We start from the raw sequence: 23,820 nt of genomic DNA, 5'->3' as shown, positions 1-23,820 counted from the left end.
TTATGTTATAGCGACGAAGCAAAACAAAACTGAAGAGAATTCTATTTTATACAATATTAATCTCCTTTATTTTTTTGCTAAACTCAATATTTGAGGTCATACGTATACGGTAAAAGCACTAGCGTAAGAGTTTACAGGGATTTTTTTATATGAGTTGTTTTTATTCAATATTCCGACCATTTTCAACAAAATGGTAACTTAAATTGAAGCAGCTGCGATGTCCTGCAATTGCTTCTTTTTGGCAAAATAATGACTAACTATGATTATTGAACTATCTCTTTATTATTACCTTTACTAAATAAATGTGTACATAGAGAAAATTATATATTTTATACAATTTTTATTTCTTTAATTTTTATGCTACAATAAAAAATTTAAGGTCCTACGCTTATGACTCTGATGTGATCAGCAGCAAGTCATAAGTAGAAAGAAATATTTATATTAGCAAAAAATGGAGGTTATCAAAATTGTATTAAATATTAATTCTCTTTATTTTTGTTTATGCACATTTATGACGTAAAGTTAATAATAAACGAGATATAGCAATAATTGAAGCTATTAATGCAAGAAGGTGTTAACTTACATTTTTGTAAATTTGATCTTATCAAATGCAAATAGGTGTTAACATCCATTTCTATTAAGTAGTAAAGCCTTTTGTTAAAAGATGGCATTAATAGCCCTAAAAATGTATATAAAAAAGGAGTTAATATCCCATTATCAAAGGACCTGAAGTGCATAAAGGTGATAACTCTCGACGTATCTGCAAGAAGGTGTCAACAGAGCAGTTAACACCTTTTTGCAGAGTATGCAGAAGAAAATCTGCCTATTTTTGCGCGGTAAATCAAACATTAATTGTTTATCAGGTGTTATTACATGCCGTTGTGTTTGTTTTCGGTGCAATTATTTTGTTGTGAGAGATGAGAAATGAAAAAAAAAGAACAACAAGGCTGCTGGAAAATCATAAATAAACTATAAAGGTCAGGTGCAGTCAGCTAAAAAGTCAAGTGTAGGTAAGCTGTTGTGTAAAGAAAAATGTCGACTAAAATTTGATTCACGTTTTACGGATGAAGATAGAAGCTTACTATTTAACCACTACTATGTATTACAAAATGACGACAAAAATCTGTACTTGTTTAGTTTGATGAAACCTATTGGAGTAAAGAGGCCCACTTTACATGCTGTTCGCACAAATTCTTACGAATATTTTTTTAAATAGATGGAGAATCTTGGAAGGTTTGTAAAGACGCAGTTTTATCTATGCTTGATATTGGTCTAAAAAAATTTGATATAATTCGAAATCAAATAACAGCTGATAAATTAACTGCAAAAAAGGACGAAAGAGGTCGTCATCACAATCAGCCAAAAGCAATACCAGCAGAAACCAAAATGATTGTTCATGAACATAATATGTTCAATAATTAATATTATTAAGTCTTTCTCAGCAGAAATGTCCCACTATGCTCGTAATAAGAACCCTTCTCGGCTGTATTTATCACCCACCTTATCAATAAATAAGATGTTCGAGTTATACGAAGCGTACTGTGTCAGTGCTGTGTCAGGAGGAAAGTGGAGAATGTTGTGTCAGAAGCAATGTACAGGAGAATATTTGTTAAAGATTTTAACTTGGGATTTTTTACTCCCCGATCGGATACTCGTAAAGTCTGAGACTCTGGTAAAGCAACAGATGGACATTCTGAGAAATTTATGAAAGCCTTTGAAGAACAAAAAAAAAAGATATGGAGTTGGGTAAAACTGATGTTATACCTATACATTACTTCTGACATGCAAAAAACTCTTCCATTACCTAAAATCTCTACTAGACTGCTTTTTATTTAAGGTAGGTATGGCTCTATAACTTAGGAGTGTACGTTATTAACAAAAACCAGCCAAACGGCAAGGGGTATTTTCATCTTTGGACAGAAGACAAGGGAGGTCATGGACCTGAGGAAGTTGGAAGTTGCCTGCTAGCATTCTTAACCACTCTGAAACCACAGCAAAAACATCTTGTAGTCTAGAGTGACTCAGCAGGTGGTCAAAATAAAAACTGGTTTATTATATGTGTTTGGCATTACTTGATAATACAAGGTGTTTTTGATACAATAGAACATAAAAAAATCCCTGAAGTGGGCTATACATTTATGGATTCCGACCGGGATTTTGTTTGCTCTCGAAAAAGTAAGAAAGCATCAGAATATTTACACAGTGGATGAGTATGTAAACACCATGGTACAGTGCAGGAGAAAAACTCCTTTTCATATTATTAGAATGGAAGATAAGTTTGTGGATGTAAAATAATTACCTAATAAATTGAAACTAATAAATAAAAAAAAGCTGACAATGGTGAAAAAATATCATTTAAAGAGTGTAAAGTGGATAAAAATTACGGAATTTGGTAAAACAAAGTACAGATATTCTCTAAATGATGATGACAATTGGAAAGAAGTTTCCATTTTAAAAAGTAAAGGAACTGCAACGCGCCAGTCAACTTCAAGTACAGGTGAAATCTTATGGCCAGTGAATAAAAGTAGGCCAATAGCATCTAAAAAATATGAAAATATTCAACAGCAAATGCCATACATTCCAGAAAACTTCCGGGCTTTTTACCATGGCCTCAGAAAAGAAGACGATAATTAAATCCTTTTTTATTAACTATAAGTTACACAAATTTTCTAGTTTTTTTTAACAATAAACTTTTTTGAACTCCTTTTTATGTGTTATTTAATTCTCAAATGTAAAAATATGTTTGTACAAAAAGGTGTTTACTTACATTTTTTTCGTAATTTTTATAAAAACTCTCTTAGTCTTATTGATTTATAGGACTATATGTATCCTCAAAAAATTGTGGTTTCATTTACTTCACACTTGTTTTTGTAAAATGCAATTTGAATTATTAGCAAAAAAGTTCTAGTCAATAAACTTTGAACTTAATTATCTCACATTATGTAATTTGCTGGTTAACACCTTCTTGCATTAATAGCTTCAATTATGCTTTGTCATTATTTTCTCCCTCAACTTAGAAAATATTGACAACACGAAAAAATTTGCAAAAAAATTGCAATTTGTCAATTGTAGAAAATCAGATAAGCAACAACTTCGATTCTTATCATTTTTGTAGAAAAGTTTGCGAATATATTGAGAAAAAACGGTTCTCCTTAAAATTCACTATGGCGGCTAAATTTATACTACTATTGACCACCTATTTGGGTGTAGCTGTTTCTGTAAGGTCAAAGTAACATCCCGACTATTGAGAAATTCACAACGAGAATGCAGTACGGCTAAGATAGGGTAATACATTTCTAATGGGGAATAAATGCACAGTGTTGTCGATCTTCATCAGTTGTTGATTGCTCTCTCAAGAGTGTCGCACAGGCAGTGGCGTAACAAACTCCGTCGGACCCTCGCCGCAGAATTGAAAATGGGCCCCCCTTTAAAAAATTACTAAATGCGACATGTTTAACAAATACCTAAATATATGTGTTACAGCCCAGTAAATCAACGTAAAATATGGCGATACCGTGTAATTTTCAATGTCACCACCGAATTGGTCAACTCAAGACCTTTCGAGTTATTTATGAGTATAAATGTTTATTGTTCAACAAAAAAACACGTTTTTAGGCGATTTTTCGTAAATAGTTCAAAGCGTAAGTATTCGATCGAAAAGAATATTGTTAGCAAAAATATACCTAGCTTATAAAAAAATGAAACAAAAATGAAGTCTATCGACTTAGTAAAAGAAAAGTTGTAGCACATGAAAAGTTTTTCTTATTCGTCAAATTCCAAGTCAACTATTTCAACGTGAAATAACCAAAAAATTAAATACTTTTCGAGGAAACTCATTAGAACTTTTTTAATGTTTAAAAGAAGAAAATAAAAATGTGTACCATTCTTATTCGGTTGCAATGCGAAGGCAAACCCATCTTACTTTTTAATTAGAATACGGAGTGCAGTCCAGTTCCTTTAACCGCGATTTTCTGCTCTTATTGGAGCTTCATCAGAGGAACGTAGGCACTGTTCTCCATACTCCAACTAAATTGCATCGAGAGGTTTTCCCACACATCGCAACCAAAGTGATGATAATAGGTGGCAAGCGCCATCTGGCAATTGAAAGACGAAGCAAGTTTTCAATCCTAATAGTAAATTAATAATATTGAAAAATATTAAAAATCACTAAAAGATTTTTAAGTTGAAAACTTATTGGTACATTTTCATGGTAACACCTCCAAGACTTCTATAATTTGCAAGTCATATGGATGCTGCAGTGAAGACGAAAGGGAAGGAATTCTACACCTTGCAATTCACATCCCCCGTCTGCAGCCGGCAAAGTTCCAACTGAAAAATGCACCTGGTTACTCTACGGAGTAATACGAAAAATAAAATAAAAATGTGTACCATTTTTATTCGGTTGCAATGCGAAGGCAGACCAATCTTACTTTTTAATTAGAATACGGAGTGCAGTCCAGTTCCTTTAACCGCGATTTTCTGCTCTTATTGGAGCTTCATCAGAAGGAACGTAGGCACTGTTCTCCATACTGCAACTAAATTGCATCGAGAGGTTTTCCCACACATCGCAACCAAAGTGATGATAATAGGTGGCAAGCGCCATCTGGCAATTGAAAGACGAAGCAAGTTTTCAATCCTAATAGTAAATTAATAATATTGAAAAATATTAAAAATCACTAAAAGATTTTTATTTTTAAATGTACCAATAAGTTTTCAATTTAAAAATCTTTTAGTGATTGTTAATATTTTTCAATATTATTAATTTACTATTAGGATTGAAAACTTGCTTCGTCTTTCAATTGCCAGATGGCGCTTGCCACCTATTATCATCACTTTGGTTGCGATGTGTGGGAAAACCTCTCGATGCAATTTAGTTGGAGTATGGAGAACAGTGCCTACGTTCCTTCTGATGAAGCTCCAATAAGAGCAGATAATCGCGGTTAAAGGAACTGGACTGCACTCCGTATTCTAATTAAAAAGTAAGATTGGTTTGCCTTCGCATTGCAACCGAATAGAAATGGTACACATTTTTATTTTATTTTTCGTATTACTCCGTAGAGTAACCAGGTGCATTTTTCAGTTGGAACTTTGCCGGCTGCAGACGGGGGATGTGAATTGCAAGGTGTAGAATTCCTTCCCTTTCGTCTTCACTGCAGCATCCATATGACTTGCAAATTATAGAAGTCTTGGAGGTGTTACCATGAAAATATACCAAGAAGTTTTCAATTTAAAAATCTTTTAGTGATTTTTAATATTTTTCAATATTATTAATTTACTATTAGGATTGAAAACTTGCTTCGTCGTTTAAAAGAAGCTTTATTTTTTACAAAAGTTTGTAGCATCAAAACTAAGCCAGTTACGCTCAAAATACAGTTAATTTCATTTCTTGGTAAAACAAATTGTGAAAATCTCCCCTTATTTAGCACCCCAAATGAAACTCATTACATCATTATCGCCTTACAAATTACTTAACTTTTTTATATGACCTATAAGTTTCATCGGTTCAAAGTGCTTATTTTTAAAAGGGATTTAGTTGAAAGGGCTTGAAGGAGTCACTAATTACGAGTATATGCAAATTTTAAACAGCCATATCTTAACCAATTTTTGTCTTAGAGAAAAACAAAATAAAGCCAAAATATTTAAAAAAGCAATACCTACATTTCTTTACTCTTTGCGATTTTTCGTATCACTAATACTTGTTAAGATTTTTTGAACAAAAGGCATTTTTACAAAATAAAAAACTTTTTTTACTATGAAATCAAATTTTTCCAAAAATAAGAACCAGCCAAACTTACAGATCATCTAAACAATAAATATTTGAAGTAAATGGTAAAGCGCGAATTATACATTTTTTTGGGGTACGAAATAGGGGTAAATTTTCGCGACTTTTTTTAACTAAAATAGGGGCCAACTTTATTTTAAGCGTAACTCGTATAGTTTTGGAACTAGAAACCTTTATAAAAAAAATAAAAATTAAGCTTTTTTTTTTAAATATTTAAAAAAGTTGTAATGAGTTTTTCCCGAAAATTGCTTCATTTTTTGGTTATTTCAGGTTGAAATATTCGATTTGGAATTGGACGAATAAGAATAATTTTTCATGAGCTTCAACTGTGCCTTTACTGTGTCGATAGACTTCATAAATAAGTACACCATTTTTTATAAGCACACCATTATAAGTACACCATTATTTTATCTTATAAGCTACATTTTTGCTACAAATATTTTTTCGATATCTAATATTTAATTCGATAAATACTTATTTTTGAGTTATTTGCGAAAAACTCGTCTGAAAACGTTTTTTTGTTGAAAAATAAACATTTTCACTCGCCAATGACTTGAAAAGTATTAACATAAAGAAACTATATAGAACAAAAGTTGCTTGTAATTAGTCAATTTACACATTTTCGGACTTATTTTAAACGTATGTTTTTCACCCCAAGGAGGGGTGTCACCCCCTCCAACTTTGCATACATCCAACTTTGAAGTGAAGTGTAACTAGAACCTAAATTCAAATTGTCAAGCAAATACGTCGGTCGTGACGCAGATAATTTCGCTCCAAAACTGTCATTTACTGAGCTATTGGTGTATTCATGCATTATTTATGACAACTTACATTTTTCATCTTTATTGGTATAGAATAAAATAGAACAAAAATTACTAAATGATTACATTCGTATTATTTTATGGGATGAACAACTTTCTTCGTGCACACAACTTCATTTTCAATACTGCACTGCTTAAAAAACGTATGTATGCAAATAATATAACAACACATTTTTACATAAATTAGACAACAAGATGAGGCCCTTGACATATTGGGGCCCCGTAAGCTTCATGCTGAGGGGGCCTCTGTTACGCCTCTGGATAATTGTATCGAAATACTAAACGTAGGTAAAGATTCAAGAGAAAACCCATTTCTAGATTTATAAATATTGTTCTAAAATTCGGCAAATAGCAATTCTCAAATCTTTCAATAGTCACGTACAAAGTATTATACTTTATATTCGTCACCCATAAACTTTCGTGAGACCGGAAATGATTAAGTTTCTAGATATGAGATGATTCACTTGCCGAATAAGCCTATTTAGAAATTTACGTTTTTAAAGTTATACACACAAAATAAAATCATATACCTATAACAGATTTTTACATAATATCAGACGACAAGATGGGGCCCCTGCTCGACTGCCCCCCCCCCCGGAAGCTTCACGCTGCGGGGGCCACTGTTACGCCCCTGCGCACAAGAACTGTGGCAACACTGAATGCGTATTCCTATCTTAACCGTACTGCAATCCCAGTATGAATTTCACGTTAGACAATATTATGTACTGGGACCACAAACTAACAAATGGTAACCTACTTATGATAAACAATAACTCGGTCAATCGTAACAACAATGTTTATTCTTTTGATATTAAAATCAAACGCAAAATATCAAATAATAATAATAAATTAATTACCTTATAGGTTCCTACAGCGTGAGCACCATCGTAAATATATAAATGATCATTGCAATCTAACTGAAGAAAATCGAAGCGAAGCATAAATCTTTGAAGAATGGAATGAGTTTGAAACGTTATGATACAGTCCAAATTTCTCTCGTTTTGCGACCAAAGGAGTGCGCCATCGATCTTCCTGTAAAGGTTTTGAAGAAAGTGGTTTTTGCACAACGATTGCATTGAATCTGAAACAAAAATTTTAAAAATAAGTATACATGTTCTGTCTATTTGTAGAATCCAATTCTTAGGTACTATATTTTTATGCAATTTTTCAAGTGAATACATCGCTCGGTATGGAATTTTGGCGGGTGTAAAATCGTATTGGGCGTAACTCAAAAATTGTGACGCGAGAGGTTAACTTGCGGTTATCCCTCGCAGTATAGGTACGTTACTTAAACTTATATACCAGAGAGGACCTAAATTATGGAATAAATTCATTTTCTCTAAAATGGACGGCTTTAGAGAAAAATCCCGAAATCTGTCGATTTTTATTTTCAAATTACAATTGTTTGGCATACACTTTATACTAGTGACATCATCCATCTGAGCGTGGTGACGTAATCGATGATTTTTTTAAATAGGAATAGGGGTCGTGTCGCACTTCATTTGAAAGGGTGTTCAATTCTCTATACAGTAATAAACATTAATATCATTATTTATACAGGGTGGCCAAAATAATAAGTTTTGAATTAAATTAATTGACGAAAAAATAAGAATGTGTGCAATTTATTTAACTCAAAATACATTCAATCGCCGTCAGAAAATAGAAAAAAAAATGTTTATTTGGAAAATAAACATTGCTTTTCGCTTAAATTAAATGTTCAAACTGCCAAGAGGTAGGTGGGAGGCTGTTTGTGATTTAATTTAAGCGAAAAGAAATGTTTATTTGTGAATTAAACATCTTTTTTCTATTTACTGACAGCCGTACAATGTACCTATTTTGAGTTAAATAAATTACATTCTTCTTTTTGCGTCAATTAATTTAATAGTCGACCTATTTCAGGATTTTTCTCCAAAGTCGTCCATTTTAGAGAAAATAAATTTATTCCATAATTTAGATCCTCTCTGTAGGTACGTTATATTAAAATAATATCTTTAAAATTGAATAAAGGAATTATGTATTCTAAGAAAAAAATGTTTTTACATTTTCTTCGCAAAACTAATATTTTTTGAGTTATTCGCGGTTGAATGTAACAGTTTTTCGACGAAAAAATCCACTTCTTAGAGGGTTTTTTGAGAATAACTCGAAAAATATCCCTTTAATAAAAAAACTGTAGCTGTCGAAATTGTGTTTTTTAGTAACACAAACCAAATTTCTTTTTCTATAATATTTTTACGACCAACACAAACCCAGATACGGCATGTTAAAGATTAGCTTTTTTCGTCAAATGCATAATTTGAAATATTCAACGCCAAATAACGGGAAAACATTGCATATTTCGAGGAAAATGTTGATAATATTTTTTCAACGATACAATTAGACCTTTCAAAAAAAAAGTAATAAAAAGTTTTTTGCGTATAAATTGAGTGACTTATGATCAAAAAATGTCGGTACCTGCTTTTCTTTATAAAAAAATCAGTGAAAACAACCCCCTAACTACCCACCTAATTAAAAATTGGTCTTCACGTTTCTGTACTTCCTTTTATATTTGTATTATCAATACAGTTAAGAAGTTTGACCCATTTAAAAGGCCTAATTTTAGAAAAACTGGAGTTTAAAGAAAAATTGGTTTTTTGCAATTTCGTATTTTTCACCATTTTCTTCAAAATATCTCCGAAAATAGTGGAGATATGAAAAAAATGATAAACCACTAACTTATAGATTTTTTAATAACTAAAATTTACCTGTGCATAGATTTTCATTACAGTGAATAGTTAGCGAGATATAGCTGTTTAAAACCTTTATTTACGAGCCAACACCCCCTTATCGGGCCCTTTAAACCCACCCCAATTAAAAACTAAGGGATCTTACGAAATTTAATTTACATAGTCTTATAGCTCTTCAAAAATCCTACAAAATCATTTTTGAAAAAACTTTTTATCGCCAAAAATAAAGGAGCTATGTTTATAAAACAATTTTTTTTTGAATAGTCCGCTTATAGAGCATTTTCAATGTATATGTTAAGGCGGAGATACATATGCGCTCTGCTCGGTGTGCGAGCCGCTCGCGCGCAGCTTATTCGTCAGATTAGTACGTGTTTTCAAGTGACGCACAAACGGCACGCACACGGCGCACCACGATCTAAATTCTGTCGGTTTTTCAACAAACGCTTTGATGGTTCGCAATACGTATTTGGACGGGTTTGCGAGTGGTTTGTTGGTTTTGGCGCGCATGAGTTGAATATTTGTTAGTAATGGAATGGTCGGAACTGTCGGAAGGAAATTGATGTTTACCGTGGAAAATCATTATTGTGGGATCCTCAATAAAGAACCATTTAATTTAAAGAAACAACTTAAATCCGATCTGAACGGAAATAGAAGCTGAAAGAAAAAAATGTACATGCGGACCTTTTTTAAAAATGTTAGTTCATTGTTGTACTAAAAATAACATGTTAGTCCACTGAAATATTCTCAACTGCTCAAAATTGGCAAAGAAGACGAAAACCTTTTGCAAATATGTTTTCGACCCTCAGGAATCCGAATCTGAAATTAGTTTTGCGAGAAAATGCCGGGAAATTCGGAAAAATCGTAAAATAGAGCTTTTCTGCAGTTTTCTTGAAAACTACAATAGCTAGCGGAAAAATAATCAAACCATCGTGTTTATTGGACGATTTTACATAAAAATAGATGTGCTTTTTTGCGAGAAAATGCCGGAAAATCCGGAAAAATCGTAAAATAGAGATTTTTCGCAATTTTCTCGAAAACTACAGTAGCTAGCGGAAAAATAATCAAACCATGGTGTTTATTGGACGATTTTACATAAAAATAGATGTGCTTTTTTGCGAGAAAATGCAAGGAAATCCGGAGAATTGTAAAATAGGAGATTTTACGCAATCCTCTCGAAAACTACAGTAGCTAGCTGAAAAATAATTAAACCATCGTGTTTATTGGACCATTTTACATAAGAATAGATGTTTACTAAAAAATAAAAGTAATCCCAACGATAAGGAAATAAATTCTTGTGTAAAGTGATAAAAACTTGTGTGATATCGAATATAAACAAAGCAGGTTTTGGTTTTACAGTAGGTGGAAACAAAACAATATAATATTATTGTGAATGGTGTATTTCTACAGGAAAATAAAGCATATTAATAAACAGAATCAGCTGAAAGTAAAAAACTTTATTATAATATAATTAATGTTATTACAAACAGATAACCAGGGCCGGATTTTGATTTTTACCTAGGAATAAAAATACTGGAAAATTAGTAACGGCCAGCGCTGGCAAGGGTGGGAATTTGAACTTTTAGTAGAGTTCTCCACGAAACTTCACCCGTGACGCATTGACTAATAACTCTAGCACGAAAAATAACTAGGAATTAAGAACAATGAGTTCAGATAGCGAATTAGCTGATGAAATGAAAAGGAGAAGGGAAGAGGAGGGACATCTCAGAAAAAAATCAAAAAGAACAGCTACCTATATCATCACAAAAAACAGGTGAAGAAAACATAAGTGAAATGGAACAAATGATGAAAATGATGAGAGAATTAGCAATGGATATAAAAGACATAAAAAAAGAACAATATAGATCTGGAGACGAAATCACACAACTAAAGAATGAAATTAAAGAACTGAAAGATCAACAAAGCGGCTACAAAGATGAAATAAAAAAGCTGCGAGAAACAAAAGAAAAAGCTATAAAACAAATGGGTCAATTAGAAAAAGAAATTAGTAAAGCAAATGAAAAAATAGAGAAATTGGAAAATGAATGAAAGAGGAAAAATGTAATAATCATCATCATCAATGGTGCTACAGCCCTATGAAAGAGCCTCGACCTTCCCAAGTCTATTATGCCAGTCAGTCCTATCCATTGCCAACGGTTGCCAGTTTGCTGCGCCTATTTTACTCCCATCCTCATCTACGCCATCTTTCCATCTAAGTTTTGGCCTACCCCTATTTCTACTTCCCACCGGTTGTGACATAAGGATTCTTCTAGGAGGGTTGTTATGCTGTGATCTTGCTAGATGTCCTGCCCATCTTAGTCTTCCTATTCTTATAAGAGATACTACGTCTTAAAAAATGTAATAATACAAGGAATAAAAATTGATACAAATGATCAGAAAGTTTTACGAGGGACTATGGAGAATTTTATAGAAAAAGAGCTACAAGTTTCAGTAAAACAAAACAGAAGTAATGAAATATGTCAAAAGAAGAAAGAATTACAGCGTGAAAACAAAATAGAAGTAATGAAATATGTCAAAAGAAGAAAGAATTATCCAGAAAGAAATTAGAAGCAAGGCTATGGTAGAGAGGCATAATGGAAAAAATGGGAAAAAAGGATACAAGAAGCTAATCATTAATGGTGAAATATGGACATGGAATAGCAGTCAACAACAACTCATAAAAGAGAAAAATATACAACCAAAAAACTAGCAATACAACTAAAGCAGACTGAAATAACAGAGACGACATGGCAAAGTAAAGGTACACGGAATAGACAAAGTGTACAGATTATTAATGAAAAGAAGCCCGTTAACGAACATATATTAGTAGAAACATGGAATGTAAGAGGAACATACGAAGAAGGAGAACTGAAACACCTAGTAGATGAATGCAAAAAATATAAATTCGAAATAGTAGCACTACAAGAAACGAAACAAGTAGGTCAAAACTCAATGGAAATAAATGACTATTTATTTTTCAATAGCGGAGGGGAAAATAGAATGTTAGGCACAGGATTTGTAGTAAACAAAAAGCTGAAAGATCTAATCGTTGACTGTAAACCAATTTCAGAGAGAATATGCATACTAAGAATAAGAGGAAAATACCAAAAAATAACATTTATAAACATACATGCACCGACTGAAGAGAAAACATAGAGATAAAGGAAGACTTCTACAGTCAAATAGGTACAGTACTTATTCGAAAATATTCCTAAATACGATATAAAAATAGTACTAGGTGACGCTAATGCCAAAATAGGAAAAGAAGAAATATACACACCCACCACAGGAAAATAAAGTCTGCATGAAACAATGAGGATTAGTAATAAATGTGGATAAGTCAGAATACTTCATAGTGGGAAACGAAGACATTGAAAACCTACCATTGGAACAAGGACATATTGTTGGTGTGAAACAATGCAAATATTTGGGAGCTATATTTAACAAACGAGGAAATAGTGAAGATGAAATACAACACAGGATCAATAAAGGAAGAAGCATCACTAGATCCGTCAATTCAATTTTATGGGACAAAGATATCAGGAAGGAAACAAAGAGATGAATATATGAAAGTATAATGAAGAGCGCTACAATCTACGGTGCAGAAGTTTGGGACATAAGTGCAAGAAATAAAAAGAAGCTACTTAGTACAGAAATGGACTTTTTGAGGAGAAGTTGTCAGGTTTCGAGATTAGAACATGTAAGAAATGAAACAATTAGAGAACGTATGAAGGTGGAGAAAACTATAATAGACGATATTGAAAAGAGACAGCTGACATGGTTCGGTCACGTTAAAAGAATGAATGAGACTCGCTGGCCGAGAAAAATATTAGAGTGGGTTCCACCGGAGAGAAGAAGAAGAGGACGACCACGGAGAAGCTGGAGGGACAATATTCAGGAAGCAATGGATTCGAGGCAATTAGATGAAGATATGTGTTACGATAGAAAAAAATTGGATGCTGGGTATGGAGAGGCGGCGCAGCCGTAGAAATCCATTATATATACAGGGTGTAACGAAAATACAGGTCATAAATTAAATCACATATTCTGAGATCAAAAATAGTTCGAATGAACCTAATTTACCTTAGTACAAATATGCACATAAAAAAAGTTACAGCCCTTTGAAGTTACAAAATAAAAATCGATTTTTTCGAATATTTCCGAAACTATTAGAGATTTTTTATTGAAAATGGACATGTGGCATTCTTATGGCAGGAACATCTTAAAAAATAATTATAGTGAAATTTGTGCACCCCATAAAAATTTTATGGGGGTTTTGTTCCCTTAAATCCCCCCAAACTTTTGTGTACGTTCCAAATAAATTATTATTGTGGTACCATTAGTTAAATTCAATATTTCTATAACTTTTTTGCCTCTTAGTATTTTTTCGATAAGGCAGTTTTTATCGAGTTGCGGCTTCTTTTTTAATATGTTTACATAAAAATTTTATGAGGGTTTTGTTTTTTAAACCCCCCCAAATGTTTGTGTATGTTCCAATTAAACTTTTACTGCGGTACCATTAGTTAAACACTGTGTTTTTAAAACTTTTTTGCCTCTTTGTATTTTTTCGAGAAGGCACTTTTTATCGAGATATTACTTCTTTTTTAATATGGTTCAAAATATACCTAAAAATGTAAATCATAAATAAATTTTCATATTATTACCAAGTCTCCATAATCGTACTTAGCCATATACAAATATGTGGTGGATTTGACAATTATTCAAAATATCTCGATAAAAACTGACTTTTGGAAAAAGTACTAAGAGGCAAAAAAGTTTTTAAAATATTGTGTTTAGCTAATGGTACTACAATAATGATTAAATTGGAACGTACACAAAAGTTTGGGGGGTTTAAAAGAACAAAAGCCCCATAAAATTTGTATGGGGTGTCCAAATTTCACTATAATTTTTTCTTAAGATACTACTACCATAAGAATGCCACATGTCTATTTTCAATAAAAGATCTCTAATAGTTTTCGATATATTGGAAAAAATCGATTTTTATTTTGTAACTTCAAAAGGCTGTAACTTTTTTTATGTGCACATTTGTACTAAGGTAAGTTAGGTTTAATCGAACTAATTTGGTTCCCAGAATATGTGATTAAATTTATGACCTGTATTTTTGTTACACCCTGTATATAATCGAATATTATATATATTATATAATTAATATTATATATTATATAATTATATATAACCGAACCTTGTCCGGTCTCCAGAGCATTGGCGATCACTATACAGGGTGTCCAGAAACTCCACCGACAAACGAAGACAGGAGATTCCTCAGATAATTTTAAGACAATTTAACCCAAATCACCTAGTCCGAAAATGCTTCCTAAAGGAGCTAGAGCTCTTTGAAGATGGCGCCATGTAATTAGTTTTTCTTAAATATCTCCAGAACGCTTTTATTTAGAAAAACGAAAATTGGTATACATATTTACTTTCCAGAAATGAATCGATTCCACTCATTTCGAATTTCTAGTACCGGTCATAGGCGTCCGTTTTGGGTAGAACAACGGTTATTTTATCGCATAACTTTTTTGTCTTCAACTTTTAAACATTTTTGATACTGAATTATTAAATTGTGAGGTATTCTAGTACCAAAAGATACTCTTACTTTAAGTCGGTAGGACCCACCGTTTACTAGAAAAATCGATTTTAAATTTTTTAGTTTTGGGAATTTGAAAAAAAATTTGAAAAAAATTGAAAAAAAAATGATGTATTTTATTAACTTAAAGCAAGAGTAACTTTGAGTACTCGAATATCTCATAATTGAGTGATCTAGTGTCAAAAATACTTAAAAATTAAAGACAATAAAGTTAGGCTATAAAATAACTGTTGACCTTCCCAAAACGGACGCCTATGACCGGTACCAGAAATTCACCATTAATGAAATCGATTAATGTCTGGAATATAAACAAATGTACCAGTTTTTATCTTTTTAAATAGTTTTTTTTAATCTTTTTTTTTTGAAATTCAAAGAACGAAAAATTTTCAAATCGATTTTTCTAGAAAACGGTGTATCCTATCGACTTAAAGTAAGAGTACCTTTTAGTACTAGAATACCTCACAATTTAATAATTCAGAGTCAAACGTGCTTAAAAATTAAAGACAAAAAAGTTAAGCGATAAAATAACCGTTGCCCTACCCAAAACGGACGCCTATGACCGGTACTAGAAAATCGCAATAGATGGAATCGATTCATTTCATAATAGTAAAGAAGCATACCAATTTTTATTTTTCTAAATAAAAGCGTTCTGGGAATATCTAAGAAAAACTAATTATATGACGCCATCTTCAAAGAGCTCTAGCTTCCTTAGGAATCATTTTCGGACTAGATGAATTGGGTTAAATTGTCTTAAATTACCTGAGGAATCTCCTGTCTTCGTTTGTCGGTAGAGTTTCTGGACACCCGTATATATATGAAACAACGAATGAGAATGGTCACCTCTTAATAGATTTTGCAAAAGAAAGAAACATGATCGTTATGAGCACGTACTTTCAACACAAAAGAATATACATGGAGATCACCACATGGGAAAACCATATACCAAATAGATCATGTGCTCGTCGAAAAAGACATGGAAAAATGTATAAAGAACATAAGAACATATAGAGGACCAGATGCAGACACAGATCACTTTATAGTCGGAATACAACTGAAACAGGTTATACCAGTTCTTAGAAGCCAACAGAAAAAAAGGTACAAAGTAACTAAACTTATTAGACTACTGTAAGAAGAAGAACAAAGTAAATATGAAAGACTAGTCACTAGAGAACTGGAAAATATTGCAAAAAATGGAAACATCGAACAAAAATGAACGCAAATAAAAGTATGTATGACCAAAGTTAGTAGCGCAAGTCAGTAATAGAAATATAAAAGATGGAATCAAAGAATGGTTTGATAAGGAATGTAAAATAGAACTGGATGGAACACCAGAGATAAAGATAAAATACAAAGAACAAAGAAAACGAACTAAAAGAATCGTAAGAGCAAAGAAGAGAAAGTACAACGAAGATAAATTGAAATGCATAGAGGAAAACTATAAAAATGAAGAAGTCAGAAACTTGTCTTTTTCAACATCTTTCTTCCATCTGGTTTTCGGTTTACTTTTCTTTTTCTTTCCTCCTATTCCTCCCGTTAGTATTTTTTTTGGAAATCTCGTGTTTGGCATCCTTTGGATATGTCCCAACCATCTCAGTTTTTGGGATTTTATGATCCCTACTATGTTTGGTTCACCATACATCCTCTCCAGTTCTACATTTGGTCTTCTTATCCACATTCCATTCCATATCTTTCCGCCAAATATTTTTCTTAGGACTTTTCTTTCCCACACTTTAAGCATGACTTGCTCGGATTTATTCATCGTCCATGTTTCACTGACATACAAGACTATAGGTCTTATCACTGTCTTGTATATTCTTATCTTAGCCCCTCTAGATATGTTGTTATTTCTTAATAAGTTGTTTAGAGCAAAGATACAACGATTACCAGCCATAATTCTCGCTTGGATTTCTTCTTTTATATTTGGTCTCCTAGTGAATGACGCTCCTAGATATTGGAATCTCTCTACTTCTTCGAATTCATATATTTTGCCTCTGTGTTTATTGTCAGATATTGTCCTTGTGTGTATTCTCGTTCTGTCCATTCCATATATTTAGTCTTTTCTTCATTTATGTATATCCCTTTCTTTCTTCCTATCGCCTCTAGTCTTTTTAGTATTTCTTTTAATTCTTGTTTACTTCTGGCTATCATTACTATGTCATCAGCGAATGTCAAGCATTGGTGTTTGTTTTCGTTGGTATACAAGTCATGTCGTGTTAATTTCGGCTTTTCTGATGACCAATTCAAGAAGGATACTGAACAACAGTGATGACAGTGGGTCTCCTTGTCGTACCCCTGCACGGACCCTAAACTTATCTGTTTCCTTTCGATTTATTTTAACCCTGTTCTCTGTTTCTCTGAGTGTAACTTTTACCATCTTAATTAATTTTTCACTAATTCCAATTTCACATAGTGCTTTGTATATTTCTTTCCGTTTAACTCTGTCAAAAGCTTGTTTAAAGTCAATGAATAGGGCCATTGTAGATTTCCCGTATTCGTAGCTTTCCGCTTGTATCTCATGCAGTAGGAAAATTTGATCCACCGTGCTGCTTCCTCTTCTAAATCCACATTGATATTCTCCTATGTCATTATCTATCTTTTGTGTTATCTTGTTTTTTATATGTACTGCAAGTATTTTATATGCAACGTTTAGTAGGACTATTCCCCTGTAATTATGGCATAAACTTTTGTCGCCTTTTTTGTGAATTGGACACAGTGTGGCTTCAGTCAATTCTTTTGGTATGTGTTCTTGTTCCCAAATTTCTTTTATCAGTTTTTCCAAATGCTTAATTAATACTGGTCCTCCATATTTAAACATTTCGCTGTTATTTCATCCTTACCTGGGCTCTTGTTTTTCTTTAGTTTCTCTATTATTTCTTTTTCATTAGGCGGTCTTTCCTGTATTTCTTCCTGATCAATACTTTCATTCGGTTCTTCTTCTTCTTCTTCTTCTGCATATTCTGTTGTGGGAATTTCATTTAGAAGCTCTTCGAAGTATTATCTCCATCTGTTCAGTATTACTTCGTCGCTTACTAATTCCTTACATTTTTGCTTTTTTAGTGTACAGGTTTTCTTTGGAACCCCCTTTTCTCATTTTTTTACTCCTTCATATAAGTTTCTGACTTCTTCATTTTTATAGTTTTCCTCTATGCATTTCAATTTATCTTCGTTGTACTTTCTTTTCTTTGCTCTTATGATTCTTTTAGTTCGTTTTCTTTGTTCTTTGTATTTTATCTCCATCTCTGGTGTTTTCACTTGCATCATTTTGAGTCTTAACTTATTTCTTTCATCCAGTTCTATTTTACATTCCTTATCAAACCATTCTTTGAATCCATCTTTTATATTCCTATTACTGACTTGCGCTACTTTGGTCATACATACTTTTATTTGCGTCCATTTTTGTTCGATGTTTCCATTTTCTGCAATATTTTCCAGTTCTCTAGTGACTAGTCTTTCATATTTACTTTGTTCTTCTTCTGACAGTAGTCTAATAGGTTTAGTTACTTTGTACCTTTTTTTCTGTTGGTTTCTAACAACTGGTATAACCTGTTTCAGTTGTATTCCGACTATAAAGTGATCTGTGTCTGCATCTGGTCCTCTATATGCTCTTATGTTCTTTATACATTTTTCCATGTCTTTTTCGACGAGCACATGATCTATTTCGTTTATGGTTTTCCCATGTGGTGATCTCCATGTTCCTTGGTATATTCTTTGGTGTTGAAAGTGCGTGCTCATAACGATCATGTTTCTTTCTTTTGCAAAATCTATTAAGAGGTGACCATTTTCATTCGTTGTTTCATGCAGACTTTATTTTCCTATGGTGGGTGTATATATTTCTTCTTTTCTATTTTGGCATTAGCATCACCTAGTACTATTTTTCTATCGTATTTAGGAATATTTTCGAATAAGTACTGTATCTATTTGACTGTAGAAGTCTTCCTTTATCTCTATGTTTTTCTCTTCAGTCGGTGCATGTATGTTTATAAATGTTATTTTTTGGTATTTTCCTCTTATTCTTAGTATGAATATTCTCTCTGAAATTGGTTTAAAGTCAACGATTAGATCTTTCAGCTTTTTGTTTACTACAAATCCTCTGCCTAACATTCTATTCTCCCCTCCGCTATTGAAAAATAAATAGTCATTTATTTCCATTGAGTTTTGGCCTAGTTGTTTCGTTTCTTGTAGTGCTACTATTTCGAATTTATATTTTTTGCATTCATCTACTAGGTGTTTCAGTTTTCCTTCTTCGTATGTTCCTCTTACATTCCATGTTCCTACTAATATATGTTCGTTTACGGGCTTCTTTTCATTAATAATCTGTACACTTTGTCTATTTCGTGTACCTTTACTTTGCCATGTCGTCTCTGTTATTTCAGTCTGCTTTAGTTGTATTGCTAGTTTTTTGGTTGTATATTTTTCTCTCTTATGAGTTGTTGTTGACTGCTATTCCATATCCATATTTCACCATTAATGATTAGCTTCTGGTATCCTATTTTTCCATTTTTTCCATTATGCCTCTCTACCATAGCCTTGCTTCTAATTTCTTTCTGGATAATTCTTTCTTCTTTTGACATATTTCATTACTTCTATTTTGTTTTTCACGCTGTTAAGTTCTACTATGACAGTATTTTCTCCTATTTTCTATTTTCTCCTATTTTTCTTGCTCCATTTACATCTACTGAAACTTGTAGCTCTTTTTCTATAAAATTCTCCATAGCCCTTCGTAAAACTTTCTGATCATTTGTATCAATTTTTATTCCTTGTATTATTACATTACTAGCAAGATCACAGCATAACATTGTCCCATAAAATTGAATTGACGGATCTAGTGATGCTTCTTCCTTTATTGATCCTGTGTTGTATTTCATCTTCACTATTTCCTGGTTTGTTAAATATAGCTCCCAAATATTTGCATTGTTTCACACCAACAATATGTCCTTGTTCCAATGGTAGGTTTTCAATGTCTTCGTTTCCCACTATGAAGTATTCTGACTTATCCATATTTATTACTAATCCTCATTGTTTCATGCAGACTTTATTTTCCTGTGGTGGGTGTGTCTATTTCTTCTTTTCCTATTTTGGCATTAGCATCACCTAGTACTATTTTTATATCGTATTTAGGAATATTTTCGAATAAGTACTGTACCTATTTGACTGTAGAAGTCTTCCTTTATCTCTATGTTTTTCTCTTCAGTCGGTGCATGTATGTTTATAAATGTTATTTTTTGGTATTTTCCTCTTATTCTTAGTATGCATATTCTCTCTGAAATTGGTTTAAAGTCAACGATTAGATCTTTCAGCTTTTTGTTTACTACAAATCCTGTGCCTAACATTCTATTTTCCCCTCTGTCCAATATCAAATATTCAGTATTCATATCCGAAATTGGACAGTATCATTTTATCACCCAGTAGATCGAATGCATTTATTTGTTATTAAACACACACACGTAATTAATTAAATTACATACACATTTGGTCAATTATCAATAATATAATTTGGACATCAGCCAAAAGTTGCTGACATAAGATAAACAATTTACCTTAATTAGATACACAAAATCACGCGGGGCCCGTGTTTACATTGACCCAATTTAAACTTATATAAAACTAAGATCTCTTGTCTAGAAATTCAATTATTATTAATTCATTAACGCGAGTGATTGTCTTCAACGATCATCATTTAAGTCTCTACTCAAAGTACCCCGGGTCAACATCCATAGTGTAAGTCTCATCAATAAACTCTGCTACTATTATTTGGTGTTTCCATCACAACTTAAAGACCATCTACACTGAGCCAACGAGGGGATATTGTTCATGGTCCTTCGAGAAAAAGAATACTTCAAGGAAGTTTGAGAAAGCCTATACAGTCCACACCAGCAACACCCTCAGAGAGAGACCACTAGACCCGGGAGAACGAGAGCCGATTGCAGAGCTAAGAGCAGTACCAAAGCCGAGAGCCGATTGCAGAGCAAAGAGCAGTACCATAGCCGAGAGCCGATTGCAGAGCTAAGAGCAGTACCAAAGCCGAGAGCCGATTGCAGAGCAAAGAGCAGTACCAAAGCCGAGAGCTGATTGCAGAGCAAAGAGCAGTACCATAGCCGAGAGCCGATTGCAGAGCTAAGAGCAGTACCAAAGCCGAGAGCCGATTGCAGAGCTAAGAGCAGTACCATAGCCGAGAGCCGATTGCAGAGCTAAGAGCAGTACCAAAGCCGAGAGCCGATTGCAGAGCTAAGAGCAGTACCATAGCCGAGAGCCGATTGCAGAGCTAAGAGCAGTACCAAAGCCGAGAGCCGATTGCAGAGCTAAGAGCAGTACCAAAGCCGAGAGCCGATTGCAGAGCTAAGAGCAGTACCATAGCCGAGAGCCGATTGCAGAGCCTACCAGAAGCGAGGGACCCTAGACGTCTAAGAAAACAAAAAAAAAACCGTAAGTTTTTGAATAATTACAAAATCTTCCAACTGTTACAATCGTACAATTTAACAAGTTTGTATTTTTATTATAATTCAACAATCTAGAACAACAATCTCCACTCTATCAATAGTAAAATAATGTACTTTAGAATGTATACCATATAAATAATACAGAGACAAAAATATATTTGAAAAATAATTTGAAAAAAAAAAGAAACGTTCATAAACATATAGCTTGCTTTAATTTCAATTAAATACTTTATTTCGAAAAAATTAAAATACTACGTAACTTATAGAACGATAAAAGTCCACTCTATATAATAATTTCAGTAAAATTTTCACTATTTTAGAAAATGAAAATATTTTACCTATTTCTGTAAAAATTTATCACATAGATATCTAATTGCCAAATTTGAATAAGATTCCAGTATTAATATTACATATATCATTTACAGATCTTTTATAAATACAAAGGTTCATTAAATTATCCAACCAAAGAATTTCAATTTTAGCGTTACTGAAATCGTAATACTATTCAGTTTATTTACAAACAGAAATCACTTAGTCAGGCAAGCGACCTACGGTAACGTTGAAAAATTGCAAACTTGACAAGGGCATACAATTACATTTTTATTTATATACATTCTGGCTTACGAGAGAGCGTGATAGTACAGGTATAGTAAATAAATATAATTGTTAATAAGCAGATATTTTTTTTTGTGTGAATTTGATGGCCTTGGACTAGCCAATTAGCCAGACATTATAGGCATATTTAAGTACATTGCTTAATAAATAAAATACAGTTCATATTGTTTAATATATTTACCGCTGAATTTAAAATTTTATAAAAATAACCATGGAAAGTGTATACGTTAAGCAAGCGGAGATAGGAGCAGAATTAGCGAAACTAGTTTCAAATACTAAAAAGGATTCTCAATCTCGGAGGACTCAACAATACATCCGGGATAGGCAGGAAAAATTAGAAGAATATTGGGCAAAATTTCTGAATAACCACGAAAAGCTGCTAGAAGGAGGTATAACGAAAGAAAAATATTTTGAAACAAAATACCATGATCAGGTATTTAAGACATATATTGAGGGGAAAACCCTGTTGGAAGAATATGGAAGGGTGCTGAAAAGAGGAAAAGCACCGAAAGTAAAGGAGATACAGATAAGGAAGCAAAGAATCGAGGAATTATTACGGCCAGAAAATGAACAAGATTTGCAGGAGGATGAAGAGCTGCAGTCAGAGTTAAGAGAATACATGGAAAAGGTGAATACACTAATAATTGAAGCAGCAGTAAATGAGGAACTAGACGCTATAGATAATGGAGAAGTAGAGAGAATAAATCAACTAAAGAGGAGAGTCAGGGAAACCTTGAAGAAAATAAGACCAGGAATGCAACGGCCAGAAAGCACACAGAGGAGGGACGGTGTGACATTACCGCAGGTAAAAATCCCTGTGTATGAAGGCAGGTATTAAACGTGGAGAACTTTCCACGATCTGTTTACAAAAGTAATACATGAAAACGACCAGTTATCAAACGCAGAAAAAATGCAGTACCTAAAAACTCAACTAAGAGGGGAAGCCAACAGAATGATACAACACTTAAACATATCCGAGGCCAACTACGAAGTGGCCTGGAACATGCTAAAAGATAGATATGAGAATCCAAGGATGATATTGTTTAAATTGATAGACAGGATGCTACTAGCACAGGAAGTAAAGGAATCTTCTGCTAGAGCATTGAAATCACTACATGACACCTTCCACGAAAGTCTGGAAGCCATAGGAGGGTTAGGAACAGACACGGAAGCGTGGAGCCCATTGGTAGCCCGAATTATTATAACGAAATGGGACAATGAAACCAGGAGGCTGTACGAAAACCACGTTGGAGACAGTAGAGAGATACCGACGTACAAATCGACACAAACATTCTTACAGCGAAGATTCCAGACACTGGAACTGCTGGAGTCAGAAAAAAGACAAGAGAAGCAAGGAGGATCTGGGAGGAAACCAAGAACACGTTGCGTGATATGCAACGGAGATCACGGAATACCGAACTGCAGAGAATTTCAGGAACTCAATGTAAGAGACCGAAACAGGATGATAAAAGAAAAAGGATTGTGTGCAAACTGCCTAGCACATAAAAAAGAAAAACAATGTTATGTACAATATAGGTGCAGACACTGTGGCGGAGACCATCACCATATGTTGCATTATGAGAAAGGAACCACAGGCAACAAAAGAAACTCCAATGAAACGAAAGGAGAACAAACACAAGAAAGAAATGGAAGAGATTCGAATAATAGAAGAAACGGGTATCAAGCTAATAGGTACAGAGGAGGAAATAATAATCCATACAACGCCAGAGAACAAAATAACGGAAGGCGAGAAAATACACAAGATACCAATGGGCATAGGAATATCAACGACCACCAACGAGGACAGAATTCAGTAAACTGTGCAAGCCATAAGGAA

General features: G+C 33.3%; 1 protein-coding gene across 1 annotated transcript in view; it reads right to left on the bottom strand.

Moving 5' to 3' along the window:
• Positions 1-7,713, bottom strand: part of LOC126883492 (uncharacterized) — a 50,594-nt gene extending 42,881 nt beyond the window's left edge. Inside the window, 1 exon segment of the mRNA XM_050649086.1 lies at positions 7,461-7,713. Within this exon segment, the coding sequence (XP_050505043.1) occupies positions 7,461-7,679 (219 nt within the window). The 5' untranslated portion in view covers positions 7,680-7,713.
• Between the last annotated feature and the right edge of the window lie 16,107 nt (positions 7,714-23,820).

This window comes from Diabrotica virgifera, chromosome 4 (assembly GCF_917563875.1).
Source record: "Diabrotica virgifera virgifera chromosome 4, PGI_DIABVI_V3a".
NCBI classification, from domain to species: domain Eukaryota; kingdom Metazoa; phylum Arthropoda; class Insecta; order Coleoptera; family Chrysomelidae; genus Diabrotica; species Diabrotica virgifera.
The sequence above is the reverse complement of the archived record's forward strand: the minus strand, read 5'-3'. Positions and strand labels throughout refer to the sequence as shown.